General features: G+C 31.9%; 2 protein-coding genes across 2 annotated transcripts; both read left to right on the top strand.

The window, feature by feature from the left end:
• The first annotated feature begins 1,005 nt into the window (after positions 1-1,005).
• Positions 1,006-9,408, top strand: ovch1 (ovochymase 1). The gene is made up of 13 exons (XM_051108116.1): positions 1,006-1,199; positions 1,287-1,355; positions 1,427-1,613; positions 1,693-1,768; positions 4,702-4,891; positions 4,988-5,127; positions 6,303-6,456; positions 6,532-6,570; positions 6,642-6,861; positions 6,925-7,079; positions 7,167-7,271; positions 9,018-9,154; positions 9,228-9,408. Exons 1-13 carry the CDS (start codon positions 1,124-1,126, stop codon positions 9,387-9,389), a joined length of 1,710 nt encoding a protein of 569 aa, XP_050964073.1. The 5' UTR covers positions 1,006-1,123; the 3' UTR covers positions 9,390-9,408.
• Positions 9,409-11,093: 1,685 nt separating this feature from the next.
• lmf2b (lipase maturation factor 2b) lies at positions 11,094-24,695 on the top strand. Its single transcript, XM_051108438.1, has 14 exons — positions 11,094-11,270; positions 15,335-15,588; positions 15,675-15,703; positions 17,223-17,416; positions 17,727-17,908; positions 18,667-18,817; positions 18,980-19,114; positions 19,803-19,908; positions 20,969-21,065; positions 21,288-21,470; positions 21,626-21,794; positions 21,873-21,984; positions 23,815-23,923; positions 24,013-24,695. The coding sequence occupies exons 1-14, from the start codon at positions 11,177-11,179 to the stop codon at positions 24,331-24,333; spliced, it is 2,136 nt and encodes a 711-aa protein (XP_050964395.1). The 5' UTR covers positions 11,094-11,176; the 3' UTR covers positions 24,334-24,695.
• The last annotated feature ends 1,044 nt before the right edge of the window (positions 24,696-25,739 follow it).

The raw sequence follows: 25,739 nt of genomic DNA, 5'->3' as shown, positions 1-25,739 counted from the left end.
AAATATTCAATTTTATTCTCAGAATTTCGACTTTATTCTCGAAATATTCTACTTTATTGTCGTAATTTTTACTTTATTCTCAAACTATTTCAACTTTATTCTCATAATTTTAAATTTATTCTAAAAATATATCGCCTTTATTCTCATATTGCCACGGCTTTATTCTCGTAATATTGACTTTTTTCTCAAAATATTATGACTTTAATCTCTTAATTTTGACTTTATTCTTGAAATTTTGACTTTATTCTTGAAATTTAGACTTTACTCTCAAAATATTTCGACTATATTCTCAAAATATTTGCCTATTCTTCTAATTTCGAGTTTTTTACTTGAATATTCAGTTTTATTCTCATAATTTGGACTTTATTCTCAAAATATTTAACTTTCTTCTCATAATTTTGACTTTTTTTCTCAAAATATTATGACTTTAATCTCATAATCTTTGGCCTGTTTTTACAGTCAGGGTTTAGACTAAACTAGGACAAGGCCATAGCTCAATTAGGACATTTAAGTCATTTTTATAAACATGCCTTAGTAAAAACATTTCTGGTGTGCATCTTGAGACAAAACAAAGGCACTAATATATTTTAAGATCAGTCAGTGCAAGCTCAGATTTACATTTTAGTCTAGGACTAGGTTTAAGCCTTGTCTATGAAACCAGAGGGATAGATTTTTTTATGTTTGTTTTTTAACGTGGCAACGCCGTCATATTATTGTAACGAAAAGATGCAACTTAAGCTTTATACTAGTGGTTACTGCATGAATGATACAGTAAGCATGTGATAGGCTTTTCAATAAGAGACACATTCCTGTGTCAGACAATGAAAATTAGTTGTAAAAAAATATTGTTAATTATGCCTAGCTACAACTGGTGTGACTGCAGCCAGAACAATAATGCAGATTGGTGAACAGTACATTATAAATATAAAATCAACACATTTTTACAGTGACGGTGTAGTTTTACCCGTGAGAGCTTGAATCTTTGCTGACATCTAGTGGTGAAACCTTCAATTACGCCACTCAGTTAATTAAACCCCAGGTGTTGAGGGATTGTGTTTGCATTCGTGTTGTTGTCTTGGTATTATAACGCTACCGGTTCATTTTTAATAATATAAACGTGAACATGTGTAAAAAGTATTTATTTATTTTAATACTCTCTCTTAATTGGACTAAAGCTGACCCTGTTGAGACGCAGGCAGGCATGTCATATATTGATCCTCTTACCTAAATTATAAATAAGGTTTGTTTATGTGATTTCCAACTTCATATAACGTATTTCTTTTAAGATGCTGAAGAGAATCCCAACGTGAGCGTTTCGGCTGAGACAAACTGCGTCTTTGGCAATGGGTGTTATGGTAAGGCGTTTATAATGCAGCAGTTTTTTCATCTGCTGGTTTGCAAATGAATTCCTCGCACTGTTTTCCAGACCAGGCTGGCGTACGTGCATTTACCCCAGAGGAGGATGAGGAGGAGAGCCGGATTATAGGTGGGCAGGAGGCATGGGCACATTCATGGCCGTGGCAGGTTTCCCTGCAGTACTCCGATATGCCCGCCTGCGGGGGTGCCATCCTCGACCTGCGGTGGGTTATTACCGCCTGCCACTGCTTCAAACGGTAAGCCCACCTGCAGTGGTCTACAAAACCTCTGTGAGTGCAAACCTGTCTTAAAACCAAAATCCGTATTTGTGAACAGTTACAAAAAGGCGTCACTGTGGAACGCAGTTGTTGGGATGCACAATTTGGAGAATGTGAATGAATCCTGCCATCAAGTGAGTGTCTGTGTGTATTTACCTCTCACTTCCTTATGTTGATCTGTTGTTAAGTTGTCTTGAGAAAGTATTGATCTACTATTTAAGATGATTCTTCTTCTTCTTCTGAGCCAAATTTCGGTATCTACCTCCTCCTAGAGCTTTCAAGCTAGAGCCACCAAACTCGGCCCAGACCTTCAGACTGGTCTGACTCGGTGTGCTCTGTCTTTTCTAACTGATCCGCCTTACGGTTTTCGTAAACCAGACTATCAAAACCACCAAAAATCCCATAGACTTACATTGACGGACTGTTCAAATGAGCCAACACTCTTCAAACTCCAACTGACAAAATTCAAATCTAAACTCCCAGAATCCCTTGAGGCTCAATCAAGCTTCCCTTCTATGTACTATTTCTAATCCATTTAGACTCATTTAAGCTTCCACTCTAATATTTCTAATCTGTCTAGCTATCTAAATCATGCTAGCAACATGCTAGTAACATGCTAATCATGTTAGAAACATTTTAACAAAATTCTAGTAACATGCTAATCATGCTAACAACATGCTAATAACACGCTAATCATGATAGAAACATGCTAGCAACGTGCTAGTAACATGCTAATCATGCTAATTATGTGTGAAACATGCTAACAAAATGCTAGTAACATGCTAATCATGTTAGAAACATGCTAACAACATGCTAATCAGCTTGCAGCATGCTAGTAATTTGCTAATCATGTTAGCAACATGCTAGTAACATGCTAATCATGCTAACAACATGCTAATAACATGCTAATCATGATAGAAACATGCTAGCAACGTGCTAGTAACATGTTAATTATGCTAGCAACATGCTAGTAACATGCTAATCATGTTAGAAACATTTTAACAAAATTCTAGTAACATGCTAATCATGCTAACAACATGCTAATAACACGTTAATCATGATAGAAACATGCTAGCAACCTGCTAGTAACATGCTAATCATGCTAATTATGTTAGAAACATGCTAACAAAATGTTAGTAACATGCTAATCATGTTAGAAACATGCTAACATGCTAATCAGCTTGCAGCATGCTAGTAATTTGCTAATCATGTTAGCAACATGTTAGTAACATGCTAATCATGCTAATTATGTTAGAAACATGCTAACAAAATGCTAGTAACATGCTAATCATGTTAGAAACATGCTAACAACATGCTAATCAGCTTGCAGCATGTTAGTAATTTGCTAATCATATTAGCAACATGCTAGTAACGTGCTAATCATGCTAACAACATGCTAATAACATGCTAATCATGTTAGAAACATTTTAACAAAATTCTAGTAACATGCTAATTATGCTAACAACATGCTAATAACACGCTAATCATGGTAGAAACATGCTAGCAACTTTGCTAATCATGCTAGAAACATGTTAACAACAAGCTAGTAACATGTTAGCCATGTTAGAAACATGCTAGTAACATTCTAATCATGTGCGAAACATGCTATCAACATGCTAATCAGGCTAATCATGCTAACAACATTCTAGTAACTTGCAAATTATAACAACATGCTAATCATGCTAACAACATTGTAAGCAGCCTATAAAAATACAAACAATAAGCTAATCATGCTAAAACATGTTAACAACATGTTAAATCATGTAAGCAATGTGTTAAATCATGCTAGCTGCTTTCATACTTTTACAACTGCTTCGAACTTTCAGGTTAGGCTTTCTCAAGCCAACTTAAAGTTTGTTCTCAAACTTTACTCATCTAGTTTAAATTATTACGTTTTAATTTGTATCCACTTTTTTTTTTCTCGTAAGAACGGGCGTCGCCATTTTTAAATTTTATGAGCGCTATTTTTAGCGTACAAAACTGCTTGTTTTACTGCTTGATATTGCAAATTATAGATTGTAGAAGTCCACTTCCAGAACAACAATTTACAAATAATGTACTCACCCCCCTTGTCATCCACGATGTTCACGTCTTTCTTTCTCTAAGTCGTAACGAAATTGTTTTTTGAGGAAAACATTTCAGCATTTTTCTCCATGTAATGGACTGATATGGTGCCTCGATTTTGAACTTGCAAAATGCAGTTTAAATGCGGCTTCAAACGATCCCAGATGCGGTTGTAAACAATCCCAGCCGAGAAAGAAGGGTCTTATGTAGCATAACGATCAGTTATTTTAATAAAGATAATACAATTTATATACTTTTTAGTGCCGAACGCTCATCTTGTCTTACTCTCCGGTTCATGACAGTTAGGGTATGTCGAAAAACTCCCATCTTATGTTCTCCCTCAACTTCAAAATCGTCCTATATCGCTGTTTTACCTTTTTTGTTAAGGGTGTTTGATCTTCTTTGCATGTTCACTTTGCAAAGACTGGGTCGGTACTTCTGCAGCGATGCAGGATGATTTTAAAATGATTTTTGAAGTTGAGGGAGAAAATACGATTGGAGTTTTTCAACATACCCTAACTGTCTTGAGCCAGAATACACAGAGTTCAGGGAGAGAAAGGCAAGACGAGCGTTTGAGATTAAAAAGTATTTAAATTGTATTTTTTTTTAATGTAAATAACCAAACGTTTGGCTAGATAAGACCCTTCTTCCTCAGCTGGGATTGTTTACAAATGCATTTGGGATCGTTTGAAGCCACATTTAAACTGCATTTTGGAAGTTCAAAGTCAGGGCACCATATCAGTCCATTATATGGAGAAAAATGCTGAAATGTTTTTATTTCTTTACGACTGAAGAAAGAAAGACATGAACATCGTGGAGTAAATTGTTGTTCTGGAAGTGGAGTTCTCCTTTAACATATTGTCTTAATTATGAACACATTGGTTTATTGCAAACCGTTTACTCCACGTTTTTTGGTTTTTGTTAAAACCGGAAATATCACCCATAGACTTACTTCCGCGTTAAAGAAAAAGGTGGATAACTCTTTTCCCTTTTCTATGTAAAGACCATAGAGGTGGAAAAAATCATCTCCCACAAGGACTACAACCCGAAGACAAACGAGAATGATATTGCCCTGGTGAAACTGGAGAGTCCCCTGCAGTTTAATGAGTGTGTGAGGCCTGTTGCCATCTTAAATGGTGATTTGCCCCCTCAGGAAAGCTGTACTGTCACCGGCTGGGGCGCCATCAGAGAGAGTAAGCACTTAATAGCAGGAATATATTAACCTGTGTAATGAGCTTCATTAGTAGTGGTTATACTATAAGTGATTAGATTAATTTGTCTCTTTATAGATGGGCCTCGTGCTTCCAGACTTCAAGAGGTCAATGTAACTGTTTTCGAGCCACAAACGTGTAACAAATATTATGGAGGGAAAATGCTCAAGTTTATGATGTGTGCTGGGGCAGATGCTGGCGGAATGGATGCATGTCAGGTACACACTTGCTTTTATTTTACTTTTTTTAATACCAAAAAATACCAGAAGAGGCACTTATGTTTTTTTTTATATTTTTTTTTATTTATTCAAGAATATGTGATGTACATGTTTTTCGTTTTCGAATTAAAAATATCAGGGTCATACAACTACACTGATATCTTAACGAATTTAAAAAAGTCTCATTAAAATTACTTTTTGTTAATTAAGTCATTATTCTTATATCTTAGAAAAATACGCATAGGAATTATCAATAAATTTGAATAATAATTAAAATATAAAAATATAAATAAAAGAAACGTGTGTATATATATATATATATATATATATATGTGTGTGTGTATATGTATGTATATATATATATATATATATATATACATATATATATATATATATATATATATATAATGCATACAACAATTCCGTATTATATAATATTTAAATGTATAGTAATAATAATAATTGTTGTTATAACAAATAATAAAAAAATAATAATAATTTTAAGTGTATATTTTATATAATATTAGATTATTATATACTATATAAACTTATATATATATATATATATATATATATATATATATATATATTCATTAAAATAAGTAATATTAGTAGTAATTTGTAAAAAAAATAGTAACTATATAAACTTATTCCTATTATTATTATGTCAAATAACCCTAACCCTAATGATAAAAAATAATTATATTTTATATAATTTATATATTATATAATAATTTAATATTACTATGATATATAAATATTATTATTATTATTATTATTATAAATAATAATAAAATAATAAATGTAAGTATTTTATATATATATTATTTAGTATATTATAGTTCATTAAAGTAAGTAATATTAGTAATAATATATATATATATATATATATATAATATTAGATTATTATTTAGTATATAAACTTACAATCATTGTTATAATTATGTAAAAATAATATATTAATGATGATGTGTGTGTGTGTAATATGTGTCAAGGTCAGTTAGTCTCTTAAAATATAATTTGACCTTTTATGACAAGGCAATGTTAGTTTAGTTTGTAAAATGTCACATGGTGTGACTGTCCATATAGCTTAATGACATTTATTCATTAATGATTTTACACTAGATTTTTCCTTTTCCTTCATTGTAAACATGTCATTGACCCCTGTGGATCAGGGCGACTCTGGTGGGCCGCTCTCATGTTTCACAGGTGAGAGGTACAAGCTTGCCGGAGTGGTCAGCTGGGGGGTCGGATGTGGTCGGGCCCAAAGACCAGGGGTCTACACCACACTATACCACTACAAACAATGGATCGAGTCTTCAATGCGTGGTATGAGCTTTTAGATTTCAGTGATCTATCAGTGTCTGCTCTAAAACGGCTCTGTTTTTTGCTTGTATTTTATAGATGAACTTGTTTTGGACAGCCCTGGAGCTGATTCAACTGGTAAGACTCTGTTGTTCCTCATCATGTTGCTTTAGTCATCCTTCATGTCCGTTTCTGTGTTATGGCTTCAGCGCAGTGCGGTCAGGCCAAAATGGAGTCCTGCCAACTGCCCGCTGGCTTGGCGCAAGTGGCGTCCATGAAGGATGGCACATTCAAGGTGGAGAACGTGAGTGAGGCCTGTCCGAACTCCTGGCCATGGCACGTCAGCCTTCAGAGCCACGATGTGCATTACTGCAGCGGGGTCCTCGTTCATCCTCGTTGTGTTCTGGCACCGCGCCACTGCCTCGCCAAGTAAGTCAGATGAGTCTGATAATCTGTTGTTCCTCAGTGATGTTCTGACAGTTCGTCCCCCAGGGCTGGAGATGTTGTGGTCTTGGGAGCTCATAACCTGAACTTCATGTCGGGTCAGACTGCAGCTGTGGAAAGCGTGCAGAGTTTGGCTTACGACGGCAGATTCCCACCGGTTTCCGATCTCTCCATGATCCGCTTATCTGTCCCAGCTCGAATCGGTATAAAATCACATAACCTTATCTGTGTTTTTCATGGCATCCTGATCAACAAGCGAAGTTGTACAGATTAACGTGTGCTCCATCCAGGGCTGGTGATATTTCCGGCGTGCATAACAGATAAAGATGATGAAATGGTTAATGGAGACACCTCGTCTTGTGTGACAACTGGTTGGGGACCAAGAAAAGCTACCTGTGAGTTAACAGGCTTCAGCAATGAAAACAACCTGAAATGGCATTCACAAGCCTGTTTTATTTTATTATTTTATTTTATTTTGTTTTGTTTTATCCAAACTGTCTGTTATATGTAGGTCAGGGATGGTTATTTTTATTTTTATGTAATTTTTATTAAATTGGTTGGGGTATTATTAAATAACAGTAGTATTTTTGTGTATTACAGTTATTATTTAAATCATGAATTATTTTTTTTTTTCCCCCATTCACCATTTTAAAAACCTGTTCTGTGTAGGTAAAATCAACCTGAATGGCGTTCACAAGCCAACTTTATATTTTATTTTATTTTATTTTCCATCTATTCTCCAACCATTCTCTGTAGTACAGGAATGGTTATTTTTATATTTATTTTTATTTAATTTTTATTAGTAGCAGTAGTATTTTTGTGTATTACAATTATTATTTATATCATGAATTATTATTTTTTTTCCCATTTACCATTTTAAAAACCTGTTCTGTGTAGGTTGTGAATGGTTATTAAATGTTAAATATATTAAAATGTTATTTTTTTTCCTATCCATTCTCCAAACAGATTATTTACAAATTTAATTTTATTTAATTTAATTTTATTTTATTTTTTAGTTTATCCAAACGGCTTGTTATATGTAGGTCAGGGGTGGTTATTTTTTATTTTTATTTTATTTTTGTTTAATTTTTATTCGTAGTAGTAGTAGTAGTACTAGTAGTATTTTTGTGTATTACAATTATTATTTATATCATGAATTTTTTTTTCCCCATTCACCATTTTAAAAACCTGTTCTGTGTAGGTTGTGAATGGTTATTAAATATGTTAAATATATTAAAATGTTATTTTTTTCCTATCTGTTCTCCAAACAGATTATTTACAAATTATTTAATTTAATTTAATTTAATTTAATTTAATTTAATTTAATTTAATTTAATTTAATTTAATTTAATTTTTTAGTTTATCCAAACTGCTTGTTATAAGTAGGTCAGGGGTGGTTATTTTTTATTTTTATTTTATTTTTGTTTAATTTTTAATAGTAGTAGTAGTAGTAGTAGTAGTAGTAGTACTAGTAGTATTTTTGTGTATTATAATTAATATTTATATAATTACTTTCTTCTTTTTTTTTCCCATTCAACCATTTTAAAAACCTTTTGTTCTGTGTAGGTCATTAATGGTTTTATTTATTTTATTTAATTTTTATTATTATTTTTTTTTTTTTTTTTCCCCCATGCGTTCTTCAAACTGATCATCCTGGTTTTATTTTTTTTATCCAAACTGCTTGTCATATGTAGGTCAGCAGTGGTTATTCTTATTTATCTATTTATTAATGTATTCATTTATTCATTCATTCCATCCATCCATCCATTCTCCAAATCATTTGTCCTATGGAGATTAGCAGGGATGCTGGAGCCCATCCGATATTCTTGTTGCGAAAACTGGGAATCACCTCGTATAGATGATTACTTTATATTATTATATTTTATTATTTTTAACATTTGATTGATTAGAATAACATGCATTGCTAAGTCAGTGCACAAAAAGACCAGAAAAAGAAAGTTAATGAGGTGAATCTTGACTTCATGTTGACTTTACATCTGAATATAATAAATGGAAACATCACAAAACACATGTGAAACACTTGTTGTCCATTGCTGTTTTGTATTTGTTTGTCCTCAACCACATACTAACTGTCATCTAACATTACATGGTTGTAGTAATGTTTTCTCTTCTCACATTAGTGGATCTGGACCCTGATATCCTACATATGGCCAGAGTTAAGCCTCTTTCTGAAAAAGCCTGTGAGATGAGCTGGGGTGACAGTTTCAACATGAAGTCCCTCCTGTGTACAGATGCAGCAGCCTCCACTTCCTGCTTGGTACAGTCTTACAATAGTTTCAACACTTACTATTCACATGCACTTGGTCATTTAATTTCTTTATTTTGTATAGGGGGACTCTGGCGCACCACTAATGTGTGAAAAAAATGGGGTCTACTACCTTGTAGGACTAACAACATTGGGCAGCAAGAAATGTGAACCTCAGAATCCAGCTGTGTTCACTCGAGTGTCGGCCTATTATTCATGGATACAAACTTGTATCAAAAATGCCTAATATCTTTAATAAAGCTATATTAAAATATTCATAAACTCATTGTGTAGCTTGTTGTCAAGTCGTATGCAAAGCAGTAGTTTCTTTAATCACGTTTTATCTACACTACCAGTCAAAAGTTTTTGAACAGTAAGATTTTTAATGTTTTTAAAGAAATCAGCTCACCAAACCTGTATTTGTTTGATCCAAAGTACAGTAAAAACAGTACAATTTTAAAATATTTTATATATACATCACTCCAATATTTGATTTGCTGCTTAAAAACATGTATTATTATGTTGAAAACAGCTGAGTAGAATTTCTTTCCAGTTTCTTTGATGAATAGAACAGCATTTATCTGAAATAGAAATATTTTGTAACATCATAAATGTCTTTAACATCACTTTTGATCAATTTAAAGTATCCCTGCTAAACAAAAGTATTAATTTCTATGATTTCTTTCCCCAAAAAATAAAATAAATTATACTAACTCCACGCTTTTGAATGTTATAATGTCTAATGTTACAAAAGCTGATCTTTGGATATTTCTATTCATCAAAACATCTATTAAATATTAATAATAATAAATATTTGTGACCCTGGACCATAAAACCATTCATAACGGTCCATTTTTCGAAATTGAGCTTTATATATCATCTGTAAGCTGAATAAATAAGCTTTCTATTGATGTATGGTTTGTTAGGATAGGACAATATTTGGTCGAGATACAACTATGTTGCAAAAAAATCTAAATATTGAGAAAATTACCTTTAAAGTTGTCCAAAAGAAGCTCTTACTAATGCATATTACTAATCAAAAATTAAGTTTTAATGTATTTACAGCAGGAATTGTACAAAATATCTTAATGATCTTTACTTAATTTTCTAATGATTTTTGGCATAAAAGAAAAATCAATAATTTTGACCCATGCAGTGTATTTCTGGCAATTGCTACAAACATACCCCAGCGACTTAAGACTGGTTTTGTGGTCCAGGGTCACATTTCTTGAGCAGCAAACCAGAATATTATAATGATTTCTGAAGGATCATGTGACACTAAAGACTGGAGTAATGATGCTAAAAATATAGCTTTGAAATCAGGAATAAATTACATTTTAAAATATATTCAAACAGAAAGCAGTTATTTTAAATAGTAAAAATATTTCACAACATTACTGCTTTTGCTGTACTTTGGATCAAACAAATGCAGGCTTGGTGAGCAGAAGATCTTCCTGTTCAAAAACTTTTGGCTGATAGTGTATAAGCAAGAAAAAAATACCCATTCAATTTTAACTAAACGTCGTTTTTAGGTTTCATAACTTACAATTATTATTTGACACTTGACTAGTTGTTCTGCTTTCTGCTATTGTAACGTTCACCCATGCGCCACAAATTCAAACTAGCGAACAAATCATTATTTTTCAATGAATCGGTTCATAAAGTGATTCATTTTCGAAACGGTTCTCGAGTCCTACTCTCTTTTTGGTTCATTAACTCGCTTACAAAACAACCACTGTAAATGATTTTTAGTATGAAGTAATGTAAATATAAATCATATTTAGGTTTTAAACGCCTCGTTTTTCTTTTGGAGAATTCTGTCGGAAAGCCACAGACCACGTGATAGCGCGCTTACGTCAGGACGTAAAAGAACCGAACGCGTTGTTCAAAAGAATCGATTCGCGGAAGTGATTCGAACTTCCCATCACTAATTCAAACTCCACCCATCCGATTCCACTTCATTTTTCCAATGAGCATCAGCGCTCGAATCAGCCGAAACAAAGTGACACCTCATCCCTCCAGCAAGCCGCCAACATGGGGGAAGTAAAAACGCCCAGACAGTGGTTCTTGTGGAGCATTGCACTTGTTTACGTGTGTGCTTTTGCGTCCATCTACGTTCAAATACCAGGTAGGGAAGTTTCTGTGTTTTTGCAGATGGATGTTTGGCGGCTATGGTGGATTTTGGGCGCGGCGCTAATGAATGCTTGCGTTTACACTTGAACTTGAACTGTTGAGGAATGTCGACGAAAACAAATCAGAATTCCTCCGCTTCATTCATTCGCTCGCGCTAATCGCTCGTTGTTCTGCAAAATCGTATCAAGGGGGCTCACTTTTCACTTTGGCAGCGCAAACTTTTAAGCACCTCGTGTGCAAACCGCATCTCCATGCCTAAGAAGGCATGCGAGCTGAATTTGCGCAGTGGATTTTTATTTTTAAAGGCATTTCTGCACTTTACAATAGCTACGTGTGAATAAAGCAGCACTGCTTCAGTTCCTCACATGTGCTGATATTTGGGAGCCCCGCCAGTTAGTGCTGAGTGCGCACTGTAGTGACCCGTCATCACTCAGGGCCCTGTGAGTTTTTGTCCCTGAATGCTCCATGCATATGCCATGTGTCTGGTGTTTTCATTAAGCTTTTTTAAAACTGCAGCGTGCACCAACGCCTTTCAAAGTGTCAATAAGCTCCACTCATCTAGTTTAATAAGTTCTGGCCTCTAAGCATTCTTACTCATACGTTTGCTATGTGTTACCAAGTGCTGGATGACACACTCTCTTTCTCTTTAAATATGCATGTACGTGCATACATGGTTTAGACAGAGTGGGTTTATTTCTGTGTTCGCAAATGCTAAAAAAGCTATTTAACGTTTGCGCCAGAATAGGTCAAGAATAATGCAATAATGAAAACACATTTTGTGTCAATCCCCAGTAGTAATGTTGTCATACTGTATGGGGTAAGTTGTCAGGCTTTTTGGAAAATAGTATGTATGATATGCAATAAAATTTGTGAAGTGCAAGTATAAAGGGCAATGTGCAACAAATTAGTTTCCTGCAATAAATGAATGCACTGTATGCATTTATCATATGTAAAACAGGTTGTGTGTGTGTGAGTGAGAGTTGAATTTTAACAAATATATGTAATTATTTATTTGAATTTAATTATTTTATAATAAATATATATTATTAGCATTATTTATATATTATTAGCATTATTTTATTTTCAATTTAATTTCTAAATTTAATATATAAAATTTGTATTATTTAATATTTAAATGTTATTATTATCTGTGTATGTATGTTTTATATTTGTGAATATATTTCACAAATCTATATATTTGTTTAATATTATTTTATATATGCTATAATATATAATAATATTGTTATTGTTTATTATTATTATTATTATTATTTTACTTATTTTTATTTTATTTTTATTTTTTGGTGAAAATTAATAGGTTAATTTGGTGAATTATTATTATTATTATTATTATTATTATTATTATTATTATTATACTATTATTTTTTTGGTAATTTGTTATTTTAATATCTTATAATCTGTATGTATTATATTTGTGAAAATGCAACCCATATGGGCTTAATATATAATATTATTCTTCCCATAATTTATTTATCTATTCATTTATTTACTATTATTCCTGAATTTTGAATTTATTTTATAATTTTTTACATTAAATTTTCATAATTTAATATTGTATTATATTTGTGAAAATTCAACCTATATTATTATTATTATTTTACTATTACATTTTTTAATTTATTATTTTTTAATTATCATTAATTTAATGTTGAATAATTGAATTTTCACACGCTCAATTAAAAAAAATCTATATGTAATATAAATTAATTTAATTAATATTTAATTAATATTTTAAAATATAATGTGTGTATATAAAATGGTTTGCTTTTTCTGTTTACTTATTTATATCTAATTATTATAATTGTTTATTTATTTCTTTATTTTAGTCAATTATAATAATAAAATGGCTCAGTGTGAAATTTTGTGTTGCTAATTTTGGAAAAAATCACATGCTGACTGTATCTTCACAGAATATGCTTAGGGTCTAGTGTTTGTTCGTCACAAAAAAGCTGAGTACTGCCAAATCTGGCCACCAGCAGACTGTGTTGCTCATAGATAAAGGAAATCATGTGCACTGAATAATAGCTCTCTTCCCGTTTGATCTGTTTGCTGCCCAACTGTGTGTGCTTAGCACTCAACCAAAGGGGGCATTTTCAGAGTTTCAGTTCCTGTGAATATCTTTTCTAATCAGAGCTAAAGTGCAAGTCTTTCAGCGATTACGCGCGAAGTCTTTTCCCTCCCGTGGGAAACGATCCTCTACGCCAGTGTGCCTGGAGGAGCCGCTTGTGGCAGAACTGGGTCTAATGCCAAAATAGAGTAATTCAAAGAACAACCTTGAGTCATACATTGGCACTGCCACAATACACGGCCTGTTCTCTAACTCAAACCAGTCTGCTATGCTCTCACCCTTGCTGTGGCTTGCATGGCAAAAATGTGGATGTGCAACTTTGCAACCTTTGCTAACCGCCATCCACCTTAAGAATGACTTCAGTCACATTAAGAAATTAGTTCAGTGTCAACGTTCTGTAACAGTAAAGTAGTATTTCTTAATCTCTGTGTACTGTACATCAGTCTGTTCTTCACTAACTGTTAGCGAGTTGCCTAAAGCAGTATTTTACACTGCACCTGTTCGCATGCAATGCTATTGCAGTGTTTGGGACGTGTGGGGTGTCTGTACTTGTTTTGAGGCGTTAGAAAGTCACAGGATGGGTTTGTTTTGCTCATCGTCATGGCAGTGTGTGCCTGTGGTGTTCTGTTGAATGAATGTTTACATGACACTTGGTGCTTTGTGTTTTTACTATCACTGAGCAAACCAGACTTCTTATTGTGTGCAGACCTTGAGGGCAGTCTGTCAACACCGGCTGCATGGTGCAGTCTTTCTAAACAGCGTATTTGCCCATTGAGTTATGATCTGTTTGTTTGTTTTTTCATATTGCCATCTTTTTATGCTGCCTCACCCACATCTCTCATCAATACAGATTTAAAGTGAAAGTTAAATGACATTCAGAACTTCTTTTACTGCCTAAATGTGAAGCACATATGTGTAGAAGTAAAATGGTTTACAGATATTTATTAATTTCTTGATTAATAGATGAATTGTACAGGAGTATAGTTATATCAAAAAAAAAATGTTTGCATAGTTGTTATAATACATAGGTTTATAATTTATTAAATATTTGCATAGAAGTTATAATAATAATAAATAGTTGGCTAAATAGTATTTCTTTATTTAAATTTATGTTTGCATAAGTATAGTTATAATAAATAATAATAATAATAATAATAATTATTATTATTATTATTATTATTATTATTATTATTATTAATATATATTATTATTTTTTTACACAAGTATAGTTGTTATAATAAAAAAAAATAATAATAATAATAATTATTATTATTATTATTATTATCATCATCATCATTGTTTACATTAGTTAAAAAATAGTTGGCTAACTATTATGTATTTTTGTGTTTATTTATGTTTTCATGGTTATTATAATAACGTTTACTAAATTATATAGTAACTAAATATTATTTTATTTGTTTTATTATATAAGTACAATTGAAATAAAGTTTATGTACTTTTATGTATTGTTTACTTTTTTAATTGATTTATTTATTATCTATATTTAGTTTTTTTTTGTTTACATGTACATGACTTGAGTATAGTTATAATATAATAGTAATAATATATAATAATTTGTTATTATAATTTTTATTATGTTTGCATAAGTGTTATTATAATAAAAATAGCTTGCTGAATATTTATTAGTATTATTATATGTACACAAGTATAAACATGACAGAAATTACATATGAATATTGTTTATTACATATTTAGTGGGTTATATTTATGTGCATGTGCCATATGTTTGTTTTTTGTCTTTTTATTGAAATTAAAAGTTATTTCAAGGCCATATTATGTTACATTTTCATAAGTAACTAATGCAAGATGACACAAATGTCAAATAATAACAATGTTACAGCATAAACCAGGCTGATATTGCAACAATCTGCATAGTTACCCTATGCACAGGAAGACCAAGAGCGACCAAAACTGACTAAGCATGCATCTGTTTGTCTGTTTCTAAACAGGGTTGTATGGAGACGATGGTATTCTCCCTGTGCGCCTGCAGATGCCCAAAGTGCAGCGGCCCCTGCTGGAGCAGCTCCAGGCCTCGCCGTCCATTCTGTGGCTGGGACCGTCTCTGGGTCTGGCGCCCCAGCATGTCCTGGAGCTCATATGCCTGGTTGGGGTAGCACTAGCCCTGGGAGCCGTCCTGCTGTGGCCACAGAGAGACAGTCTAATCTACCTCTGCCTCTGGGCCCTCTACCTCTCACTCTATAATGTCAGTATAATATCCTTTTACCCTATTGTTTGACATTGTAGCCTTTGTGGAACTGTACTTGAGTGATGATTTATTTTGTTTTATAGGTCGGTGAGGACTTCCTTCACTCTGAATGGTGAGTTACACAATTTGTCATGTATGACTTGCATTTTAACCTACTCGTTCATATAACCGCTTGTTTATTTCTCCATCATTGTTGAGCAGCAGAAAGTCTGCGCCAATGTTTATGAGAGGGAAAAGCGGCCACAAACTTAACTGCGGTTTATGTGCCTACCAGAGGTCGCGTTAACCGGAATTTTTTTTTTTATCAGTGACGGGAAAATCTGATTATACTGAGTTGATCTGTTTTAAATTGTAGCTGTAATTCCCTCTCCTGTCCAGTTGGTGGCGAGTGCGCTCCAGTGTGGCAGCAGAGCAGGGGATCCAGAACAAAATTGAAACTGTCATGAATGTTTTGCTCTGCGTTTATTTATTTATTGTATATCTCTAATTATTTTAATTAATTACCCTATTAAAAACTATTCAGATATTACAATAAAAAACAACTACACAATAATAAAATACGTACATAATAAAATTAAATTTTTAGAATATTATTTATTTAAATATGAGATGATTGTAATAAATTACCTTCTTAAAAATGTATAATAAAATGACAAAAACATTATTATAACAGCTAACCCACAAACCATACACTGTGCACATATGTATTTATATAGAGAGTATATAACTTCGTATTTATTTACTTATTTAATATATATCTCATAAATTACCCTTTTAAAAACTAATAATAAAATATTACAATAAAAAAACTTTACAACAACTACATAATAAAGTATGTACATATAATAAATGAAATTTATTTTTATAATTATTTTTATTATTATTATTATTATTATTATTAGTTAATATATTTAAATATGTAAGATTATATAGTGATGGGAAGTTTGGATCATTTTACTGACTCTGACCTCTGAGTCTCATTCAGCAAAATGAACGAATCTTTTTCCCGAGTCATTTCGTTTATTTTAGCAAAATATAACTAAAATGTTACGTGTTACCTCCCTACACATCTACATCAATTAATCGATTTGTTTGTTTGTTTACCCAGCCCTAGCATATTTTGTTGTTTTTAAACACCGCGCTGTCGTCCCGTAGGTTCATGATTAAAAATGAAAACGTGAACAAAAGTAAAAGCAATTAAATGTGTTATTCTAATTAAAATATGAAAATTAAAATAACAGATTTTTTACGACCCTGTCCGTCAAAATGACGGATAATGTTAAAGTCTATCGCAAACTCTGGTGCCTACCCATTAAATTTGCCTTTTAATCAGCTTTTCTAACAGAACTGATGATTAAATGGGCAAAAACTGACTTGCATTTGAAAGCATATGTAAGAAATGGAATAAAGAGACTTGTTGTTGGCCTCTTTTTGGCTTGGCCTGTAAACAACCATCCAAAGCACTCTAGTAATTACATAGCAAAGGGCTAAAATCACTCTGAACACACTGACAACTGAATTGTGATGCCCTGAATGCCACCCACAATGCATTAGCAACTTGAAAACAAGCCAAGTACCACAGACTTTCCTCAGTTTGTAGTTCTGTTTAACTGTATGATCGGTTCTCATAGGGATACGCTGCTGTTGGAGGCTGGGTTTCTGGCTGTGCTTGTAGCTCCGCTGGGTTTGCTGCGCCGTCAGTCGTCTTACAGCTATCATGACCCTGTGACCTTCTGGTTGACCCGCTGGCTGTTCTTCCGGCTGACCTTCTGCACAGGTGTGAGTAAGCTGGCCAGCGGCGACCCTGCGTGGTATGACCTCTCAGGTAAAACGAGTCATTTTTAACTTTATTTACTCTGTATTGGTTGAGATCAGTTTATTTGTGCTTGTCATACCACCCACTTTTATTCATGAAATCTTATGCTGGAAATTAACTTCAGAAATTATTTATAGATCATATTAAATAGCCATTAGTATATGGTTTTGCTAATCTAGGGATTTAAATACTGAATTTTTCTTTAAAGTAATGGTGAAAATGGTCAAGAACTGTGCAAACGGCACATTTGTGTGAGAAAAAATGGACTCATGTGACTCATGATTAGGGTGTTTTGAGAACTCAAGCATCTCTTTTGCAGCACTGAGTCATCATTTGGAGAACCAGATGAGTCCCACTCCATTGGCCTGGTACGTCCATCTGCTTCCTGATTGGTTGCTGAGATTCGAATCGGTGGTTCTGTTGCAGAGCGAGATCATCGTTCCTCTCGTGACGTTCTTTGCTCCCATTCGCCGCTTGAGACTGTTTGGCTTTTATGTTCAGGTTTGTTATGTGTAATTATTATTATTATTATTATTATTACACAAATAAAATTAATTTATTTGTTGTCATGTTATTATACATTTTGAAAGGGGATAATTTATTACAATAATCTTATATATTTAAATATATTAACAATAATAATAATAATAATAATTATTATTATTATTATTATTATTATTATTATTATTATTATTATAAAAATTTAATTTATTATATGTACATACTTTATGTAGTTGTAAAGTTTTTTTTATTGTAATATTTTATTAGTTTTTAATAGGGTAATTTAAAAGATATATATTAAATAAGTAAATAAATAAATAATACAAAGTTATATACTCTATATATAAATATATATATAAATATAAATATAAATATATATATATATATATATATATACACACAGTATATATACACACAGAGTGTATGGTTTATGCATTAGCTGTAATAATAATTTTTTATACATTTTTAAGAAGGTAATTTATTACAGTCATCTCATATTTAAATAAATAAATAATATAAAAATTTAATTTTATTATATGTACATACTTTATTATTATGTAGTTGTTTTTTATTGTAATATTTTTATAGTTTTTAATAGGGTAATTTATTAAAATAATTCGATATATACAATAAATAAATAATAATTCAAAATTATATAGTGTATATATAAATATATATGAGTGTTTTTAAGAGGGTAATTTGTTAAATAAATAAATAAAATGCAAGACTTTTTTACCTCTTTTTATGCCTTTTATCAGCTGTTTCTCCAGCTCTTCTACATCCTCACTGGTAACTGCAGCCTTCTGAACCTGCTGAGCATCGCCCTGAGCTTCTCGTTACTGGATGATGATCATTTCAACTCCAATACCAGTCCAAAGAAGAAGAAGGGCCAGGACAAAAAGCCTAAAGGTATGACCACATATCTAATATCTGTTTTGTGCAGTCATTTCTGTTGGGACGGTCACAGGCTTTTACTAATGACCTGATTAATGGGCTCATTCATTTAAAAAACGTGCATTTGTACTGTTCACACTTCTGAGTTATTATGTAGTGTATGTCTGTGTTTTTTAGGCTGGGGACAGACTTTGTTCTCTATTTTGACGCTGCTGGTGGAGTTTGCTGTCTACCTGTTCATCCTGTACTGCTTTATTGCTCTCTTTAAGATACAGATTAATTGGGAAGAAAAAACTCTGTCATCCAAAACAAGTAAGCAAATCTTCAGATGAGAAATATAAAACTGATTTGCACAAGAGCTGATGTTTCCTTTAGTTTGGTAATAGTTATGAAATGTGAGTACAAACTTAGAACTGAATTGTTTTGTGAAATGTTAGGATGAATCTCATGGAGAAATGTTGAGGTTGTATTTCAGTACAAAATCAGAAGAGATATCTTGAATAAATGAAGAAAAGAGTTCATGACAATTGATGAGAAATAATCAATAATATTGTAATCCAGAATCCTATTTAAATATAGACATTTGCATAAAATCTGCATGACTACAACTACATAAATTACAACTAAATACTACCATGAAGTGTAAATGCAAAAATAAAATCTAGAAAATTTGATTAAAAAAAAATAAATAAATAAAAAAAAACGTGTGTGTGTGTGTGTGTGTGTATATATATATATATATATATATATATATATATATATATATATATATATATATATATATATATATATATATATATATATATATATTTATATTTATATTTTGATGTTGAGATGAAATATGAACTTCTTTGCAAATTTTGAGAGATTCACCTGATACAAAGCTTATTCTGTTTGTCAACATTCAGTTTCTTTCCCGAAACAAACTATGGCCCTAAATGCTTCATTTAGTTTAATTATTAGGTAATTCATTACTGTTCTATTTATTTCTGAACTTCAGATTTCACTCAAAGGAGTTTTGATGCATATCTGGAGGTTTTTCAGGAGCTCACTATCTGGGTTGGCGTCCTGTCGTTAACCTGGGAAGCGGTTTCTGCCATGCTAAAGTAAGCTCTATCAGGAATAATTATAAGATTTTTATTTTTATTTTTTTGTACATGTACACTGCTCTTCAAAGGTTTGGGATCAGTAAGATTTTAATGCTTTTTATAGAAGTCTCTTATGCTTATTAAAGTTGCATTTATTTGATCAAAAATATAGAAAAGATCAAATAAAATAATGAACTATTATTGCAATTTAAAATACCACTTTTCTATTTTAATATACTTTAAAATAGAATTTATTCCTGTGATGCAAAGCTGAATTTTCAGCATCATTACTCCAGTCTTCAGTGTCACATGATCCTTCAGAAATCATTCTGATGTGCTGATTTATTATCAATGTTGGAAACAGTTGTGCTGCTTAATACTTTATTTTTTGGGACCTGTGATACTTTTTTTCTTTTTTAAGGATTCCTTGTTGAATAAAAGTTTAAAAAGAACAGCATTTATTCAGTTGAAATGTTTTCTAACAATATAAGTTTTTACTATCACTTTTTATCAATTTAACACTTCCTTGCTGAATAAAAGTATTAATTTCTTTCAAAGAAAGAAAGAAAAAAAAATTTACTGACCCCAAACATTTGAATGCTAGTGTATATTGTTACAAAAGATGTCTGTTTTGTAACATTTTATTCATCAAAGAATCATGAAAAAAGTATCACAGGTTCCAAAAAAAAAAAATCAGCACAACTACTTTCAACATTTATAATAAATCAGCATATTCGAATGATTTCTGAAGGATCATGTGACACTGAAGACTGGAGTATTGATGCTGAAAATCCAGCTTTGCATCACAGGAATAAATTACATTTTAAGGATTTTAATACAGAAAACTGTTATTTTTAAATTGTAATAATATTTCACAATGTTACTGTGTTTTCTGTACTTTTAATCAAATAAACGCAGCCTCAATGTGCTGAAAAGACTTTAGAAAATTGTACTGATCCCAAACTTTTGAACTGCAGTGTACAAAAAGTAAAGCTTTTGAATTTCAACCCATGATTTTGCCAGAGTGCATTGTTGCAAAAGTCAAGCCATGAAATCTCCCATCTGTTTCCTCTGTCAGTTGCATATGCACACGAGGGATTGCCAGCAAGCTCTGGTCTCTTATTCAGTGGGCGCTCGTCACAGCGGCTGCTGCAACCGTCTTTGCCCTCAGTGTGGTGAGTCACTATACGTAGTTGCAGTTGTCAAAAATTGATATTAAGCAGCTTATATAACAATGCATACCTGTTCTGAGTCTCAAGTCTTGCATAGTTGTACTGGTGACTTCATTTATTGCACACAAGCAATACAGTGCCCTCTGCTGTCCATAAGCATAAAACATGATGTTTATGGACTGCACTGTAAAATGTAAGTGCATGCATGTTGGTGTTTCCTCTCAGGTTCCATACACATCCATGGCTGGCATGTCAGTCAGTAAAGTATTGCCTGCAGTGCGAGACGCGTACAGCGCCGTAGAGAGGTACCAGCTGGTCGGGGCATACGGCATCCAGCACAGAATGATCTCTGCTGAGGGCAGGCCTGAGATCGTTTTAGAGGGCAGCTATGATGGACTGACATGGAAGGTAAGAAGGAGGATGTGGAAATGGTTTCCCTGCTACAACAATCTTCATAATGCAACAGTTGTTTCCACAAAGTGCCTATTGTTTCCACAGGGTTCATTCAAGGAAAAGGTTAAAGTTTATTCTCAGTGGACTGATGTATTCTTATCCTGTTGCAGGAAATGAACTCAATGTATAAACCAGGAAATGTGAATGCAGTCCCACCCATAATAGGACCTCACCAGCCCAGACTGGAGTGGCTGATGTGGCAGGCAGCTCAAGGGGGGGATGAGACGAGCCCCTGGTTTACAGGTCTCTTACTGCGCCTCCTACAGGGCAAACCTGAGGGTGAGCAACCACTTTACATGTATGTACGTACTTATTTTGACGATGATGTCTCTAATTTTCAGTTTTTCTTTCTTGTAGTGGCTAGTCTACTTCAGGTGGATGAAACGCAGTACCCCTTCAGTCACAAACCACCGGTCTTTATCAAAGCCAAGCTTTATAACTACCACTTCACAGATCCTGCTAAAGACAAGTGAGCTCCATACCCACTTACATGTATATTTTGTGCATAATTTTGTGATTTTTAGATTAGAACAATTTTTTGTGAGAATTGCATATTTTTTTGTAACTGGAGAGATACATTTTATTGACTCCACTGTTACATTAATTATGCAAATATTCTTAGGAGAAAAATAAATACAGAAAAGTGTTTTTTTTTTTTTTTTTTTTTTTATTAATTAATTTATTTATTTATTTATTAAATTAAGTTTGTATAATAAGACTAAAATAATGAATCTGAATTCATATTAATATTAAATGTAATGAAATTATAGAATTTTTTTTATTATTATTATTATTATAATTATTATTAATAATATTTATAAATATCCAATTTGTTAGCATTTCTTTAGCAAGTCCTTTTTATAATTTTAATGATAATGTTAAATTGCATATAGGTAATAATATAGGTAATAAATACATTAAAATAACTAATCTGTATTTATATTATTAAATATAATAAAATATAATAAACAATTATATAATTAATAAGTGTCATCTTATTTATATATATATATATATATATATATATATATATATATATATATAATAGAATTTTTTTTAGTAATGTCTTATCATTTTAATGATAATGCTAAATTATATAGGTAAATGTAAAATATGTATAATTAATACAATAAAACAACTAATCTGAATTTATATAATTATTGAATATAGTAAAATTATATAATTAATTATAATCTAATTTATTATTATAATTGTCAATTTTATTTATAAATATCCCATTTGTTAGTAATTTCTTTTTATAATTTTAATGATAATGCTAAATTCTATATAGATACATGTAAAATCTGTATAATTAATATTAAAATAACTATTCTGAATTTATATTAATATAATAAAATTATATAATTATAATCTATTATTATTATTATTATTATTATTATTATTATTATTATTATTATTATTATTAATAAGCACAAAGCGCAAAAATATAGTGTATATTCTGTGAGAATTGTAACTTTTTTTTGTGTGTAAATGGAGAAATTAATTTATCTCCACTGTTGCATTAATTATGCTAATTTTCAACAAAAAATAAAAAAATGTATAATTAGAGTAAATCTGAATTAATATAAAATATATTAATAATCATATAATTATTATTTATAAGTAACCAATTTTTTTAGCATTTTTAATCAATTAGTTTAATGTAAATTTAGTTTTTATTTATAAACATCCCATTTGTAATTCTTAATTTAATTTTGTTAATTTTAAATAATAATGCTAAATGTTAAATCTGCATAATTAAGGTTAAAAAATTTTATAATATTAGTAGTTTGTCAGTTGCTGTGAAACCAGCCATATAGATGCTGGTATGACAATAAAAAATAAATGAATAAAATTATTATTAAATATAATAAAAAAATATTTAGAATTGTTATTCATTTTATTAGTCAATTCAATAATGCTAAATGATATGCAATGAAATAATAAATAAAATAAGCACTTTTTTTTTTTAGTTCCTTTTCAAATTATAGAAATGTTATTCATATATATGACCTAAGAGGAACGCATTTCAAGTTTGCTGTAGATGAAGAGATACTTGAGTTTACAGATGGTGCTGTGGCGGTACATAAGAATAAAAAACTCCTTATATAAATGCATCTGCTGCACAGTTATTTAGAGACCAAAGTGAGGTCATCATGTGAAAGCCCACACGAAAATAGAAAAGCCTGCTTTCTATGTCAACCTGTTGGTTACTGAAACTTAGAGAGAGAAGAGAAACAGCGTTGCAATCTGAATCTGCTCCCAAATTCAGTGTACCTTTTATTTGTCATTTCGGAAGGACCCATCTGCAGTCTTGGTGGAGGCGGCAATACAAAAGGGAGTTTTTTCCCGTAGTGAACCTCGATGACTCAACGCTTCAAAAACTATTAGTGGAAGCTGGACTGAAGGTAAAATAGAAAAAGCACACACAAACCGAAAATCAGCCATAGGAAAGTGAATAGATTTATTGATTTGACACGTGTCTGTTTGCCTGCAGGAGAAATTCCCAGTTGAACCCAGCTCTGACACACCTGTATCCCAAGTTCTAAGCCTCATTCGGGGCCACGTCAAAGGCCTTTCGGGGCCCCTTGTGCTTTCAACGCTGTTAGCCACTTTAGTAGGCATCTTTCTCATCAAAACAGTCTTCTCCTGGCTCTCAGGGGGCCGAAAACCTAAACCAGCTCCAGCTGATTACAAAACTAGGAAACCCAAAGAGCCCTCCGAGACGGGCGAAAAAAGCCAAGCGGCAGCTCCGGCCAATCGGGGCGGCAAGAAGGACTCGAATGAAAGAAAGGACTCTCCCCGCAAGAGGAAATGAACTCCTGCTGTCACTTTGTGCCTTTCTCTTCGGCCATATGCAATGACAAATGATTCTCTCTCAGGTGTAACTGTTTTTTTTGTTTTTTTCTCTAAGATCAAGTCTTTGATTTCCTGCCTGTCACACACCTCAGATTTGCCTGTTACCACTACACTGTTTTATCGATGTGTCAAAACCACTCAGTCAAATGCACAATACTTCATGTAATTGGCTTTAAACGTTAACAGAGTCCATTTTTTTTTTTTAAGCTGTCACCTGCTACACCCTTCTTTATACACGGTGGACATCCCAAAGATTAAAACGGAAGCACAAATGCAATTTTTTCATGCTATTTAACTCATTAAATGGTTGTTCATAAATTATTTTATTCCTCAGTTGTTTTTCTAATCATGCAACTCATGCTTTTTACTCAAACCTTTAAAATTGAAAGTTTTTGTATTAACGTGAAAGGGTGGAATGTTGTTGTTTTTTTTTTATGCAAGATGTTTAATATTAATTTTAAACTTCACCCTATATTGTCTCTTAACAAGTGTGGGATACACCCATCCCTTTAAAGCTTAATCCACCTGTCAGTCATGCATTTCATAAATGAAAGTTGAAAAGGAGTTGTTAGGCGCCACAAGGTGGCAGTGCACACACATCATGACTGCACGCTTGGGTTTGTTGAAACATGACTTTTAATTGAGTTTAATTTGAGTGAAATTTTACAACCTAGGTGGGATTTAATTACGCAGCACTTCAAACGGGTTCTGTCCAATTGATGTTTAATTGCGAAAACAAATGCTTTATTTTTAGTTAGAAGAATATACAGTAGATTTGTTTTTGATTAAAATAAGGTTATGTTTGGAATAGTTTGACAGTAAGTGAATTATGAATTAATGAACAATTACATATTTTATGTGACCCTGGACCACAAAACCATTCTTAAGTAGCATGGGTATATTTGTAGCAATAGCCAAAAATATGGGTCAAAATTGTCTTTTTTTTTTTTTTCTTTTATGCCAAAAATCATTAGGATATTAAGTAAAGATCATATTCCATGAAGATATTTTGTAAATTTACTACTGTAAATATACCAAAACGTAATTTTTGATTAGTATGCATTGCTAAGAACTTTTTATACATTGGGACAACGTTTCTTAATATATATATATATATATATATATATTGGCACCATCAGATTACAGATTTTCCAGAGTTTTGTGGTCCATGGTCACACATTTATTGCATTTTCATGAAACCTATTGCATTAATGTTCAATTAATGTAACAATTTAAATTCAATTATTAAACAATATATTTAAATTATAATTAACATCACATGTACAAGTGAGAGTGTGTGTAGGAAGGTAGATAAATAGATAGATTATGAGGTTTTTTATTAATTTTTGGGCTGCTCATTAAAGT

This window comes from Labeo rohita, chromosome 4 (genome assembly GCF_022985175.1).
Source record: "Labeo rohita strain BAU-BD-2019 chromosome 4, IGBB_LRoh.1.0, whole genome shotgun sequence".
Classification (NCBI taxonomy): Eukaryota; Metazoa; Chordata; class Actinopteri; order Cypriniformes; family Cyprinidae; genus Labeo; species Labeo rohita.
The sequence above is the reverse complement of the archived record's forward strand: the minus strand, read 5'-3'. Positions and strand labels throughout refer to the sequence as shown.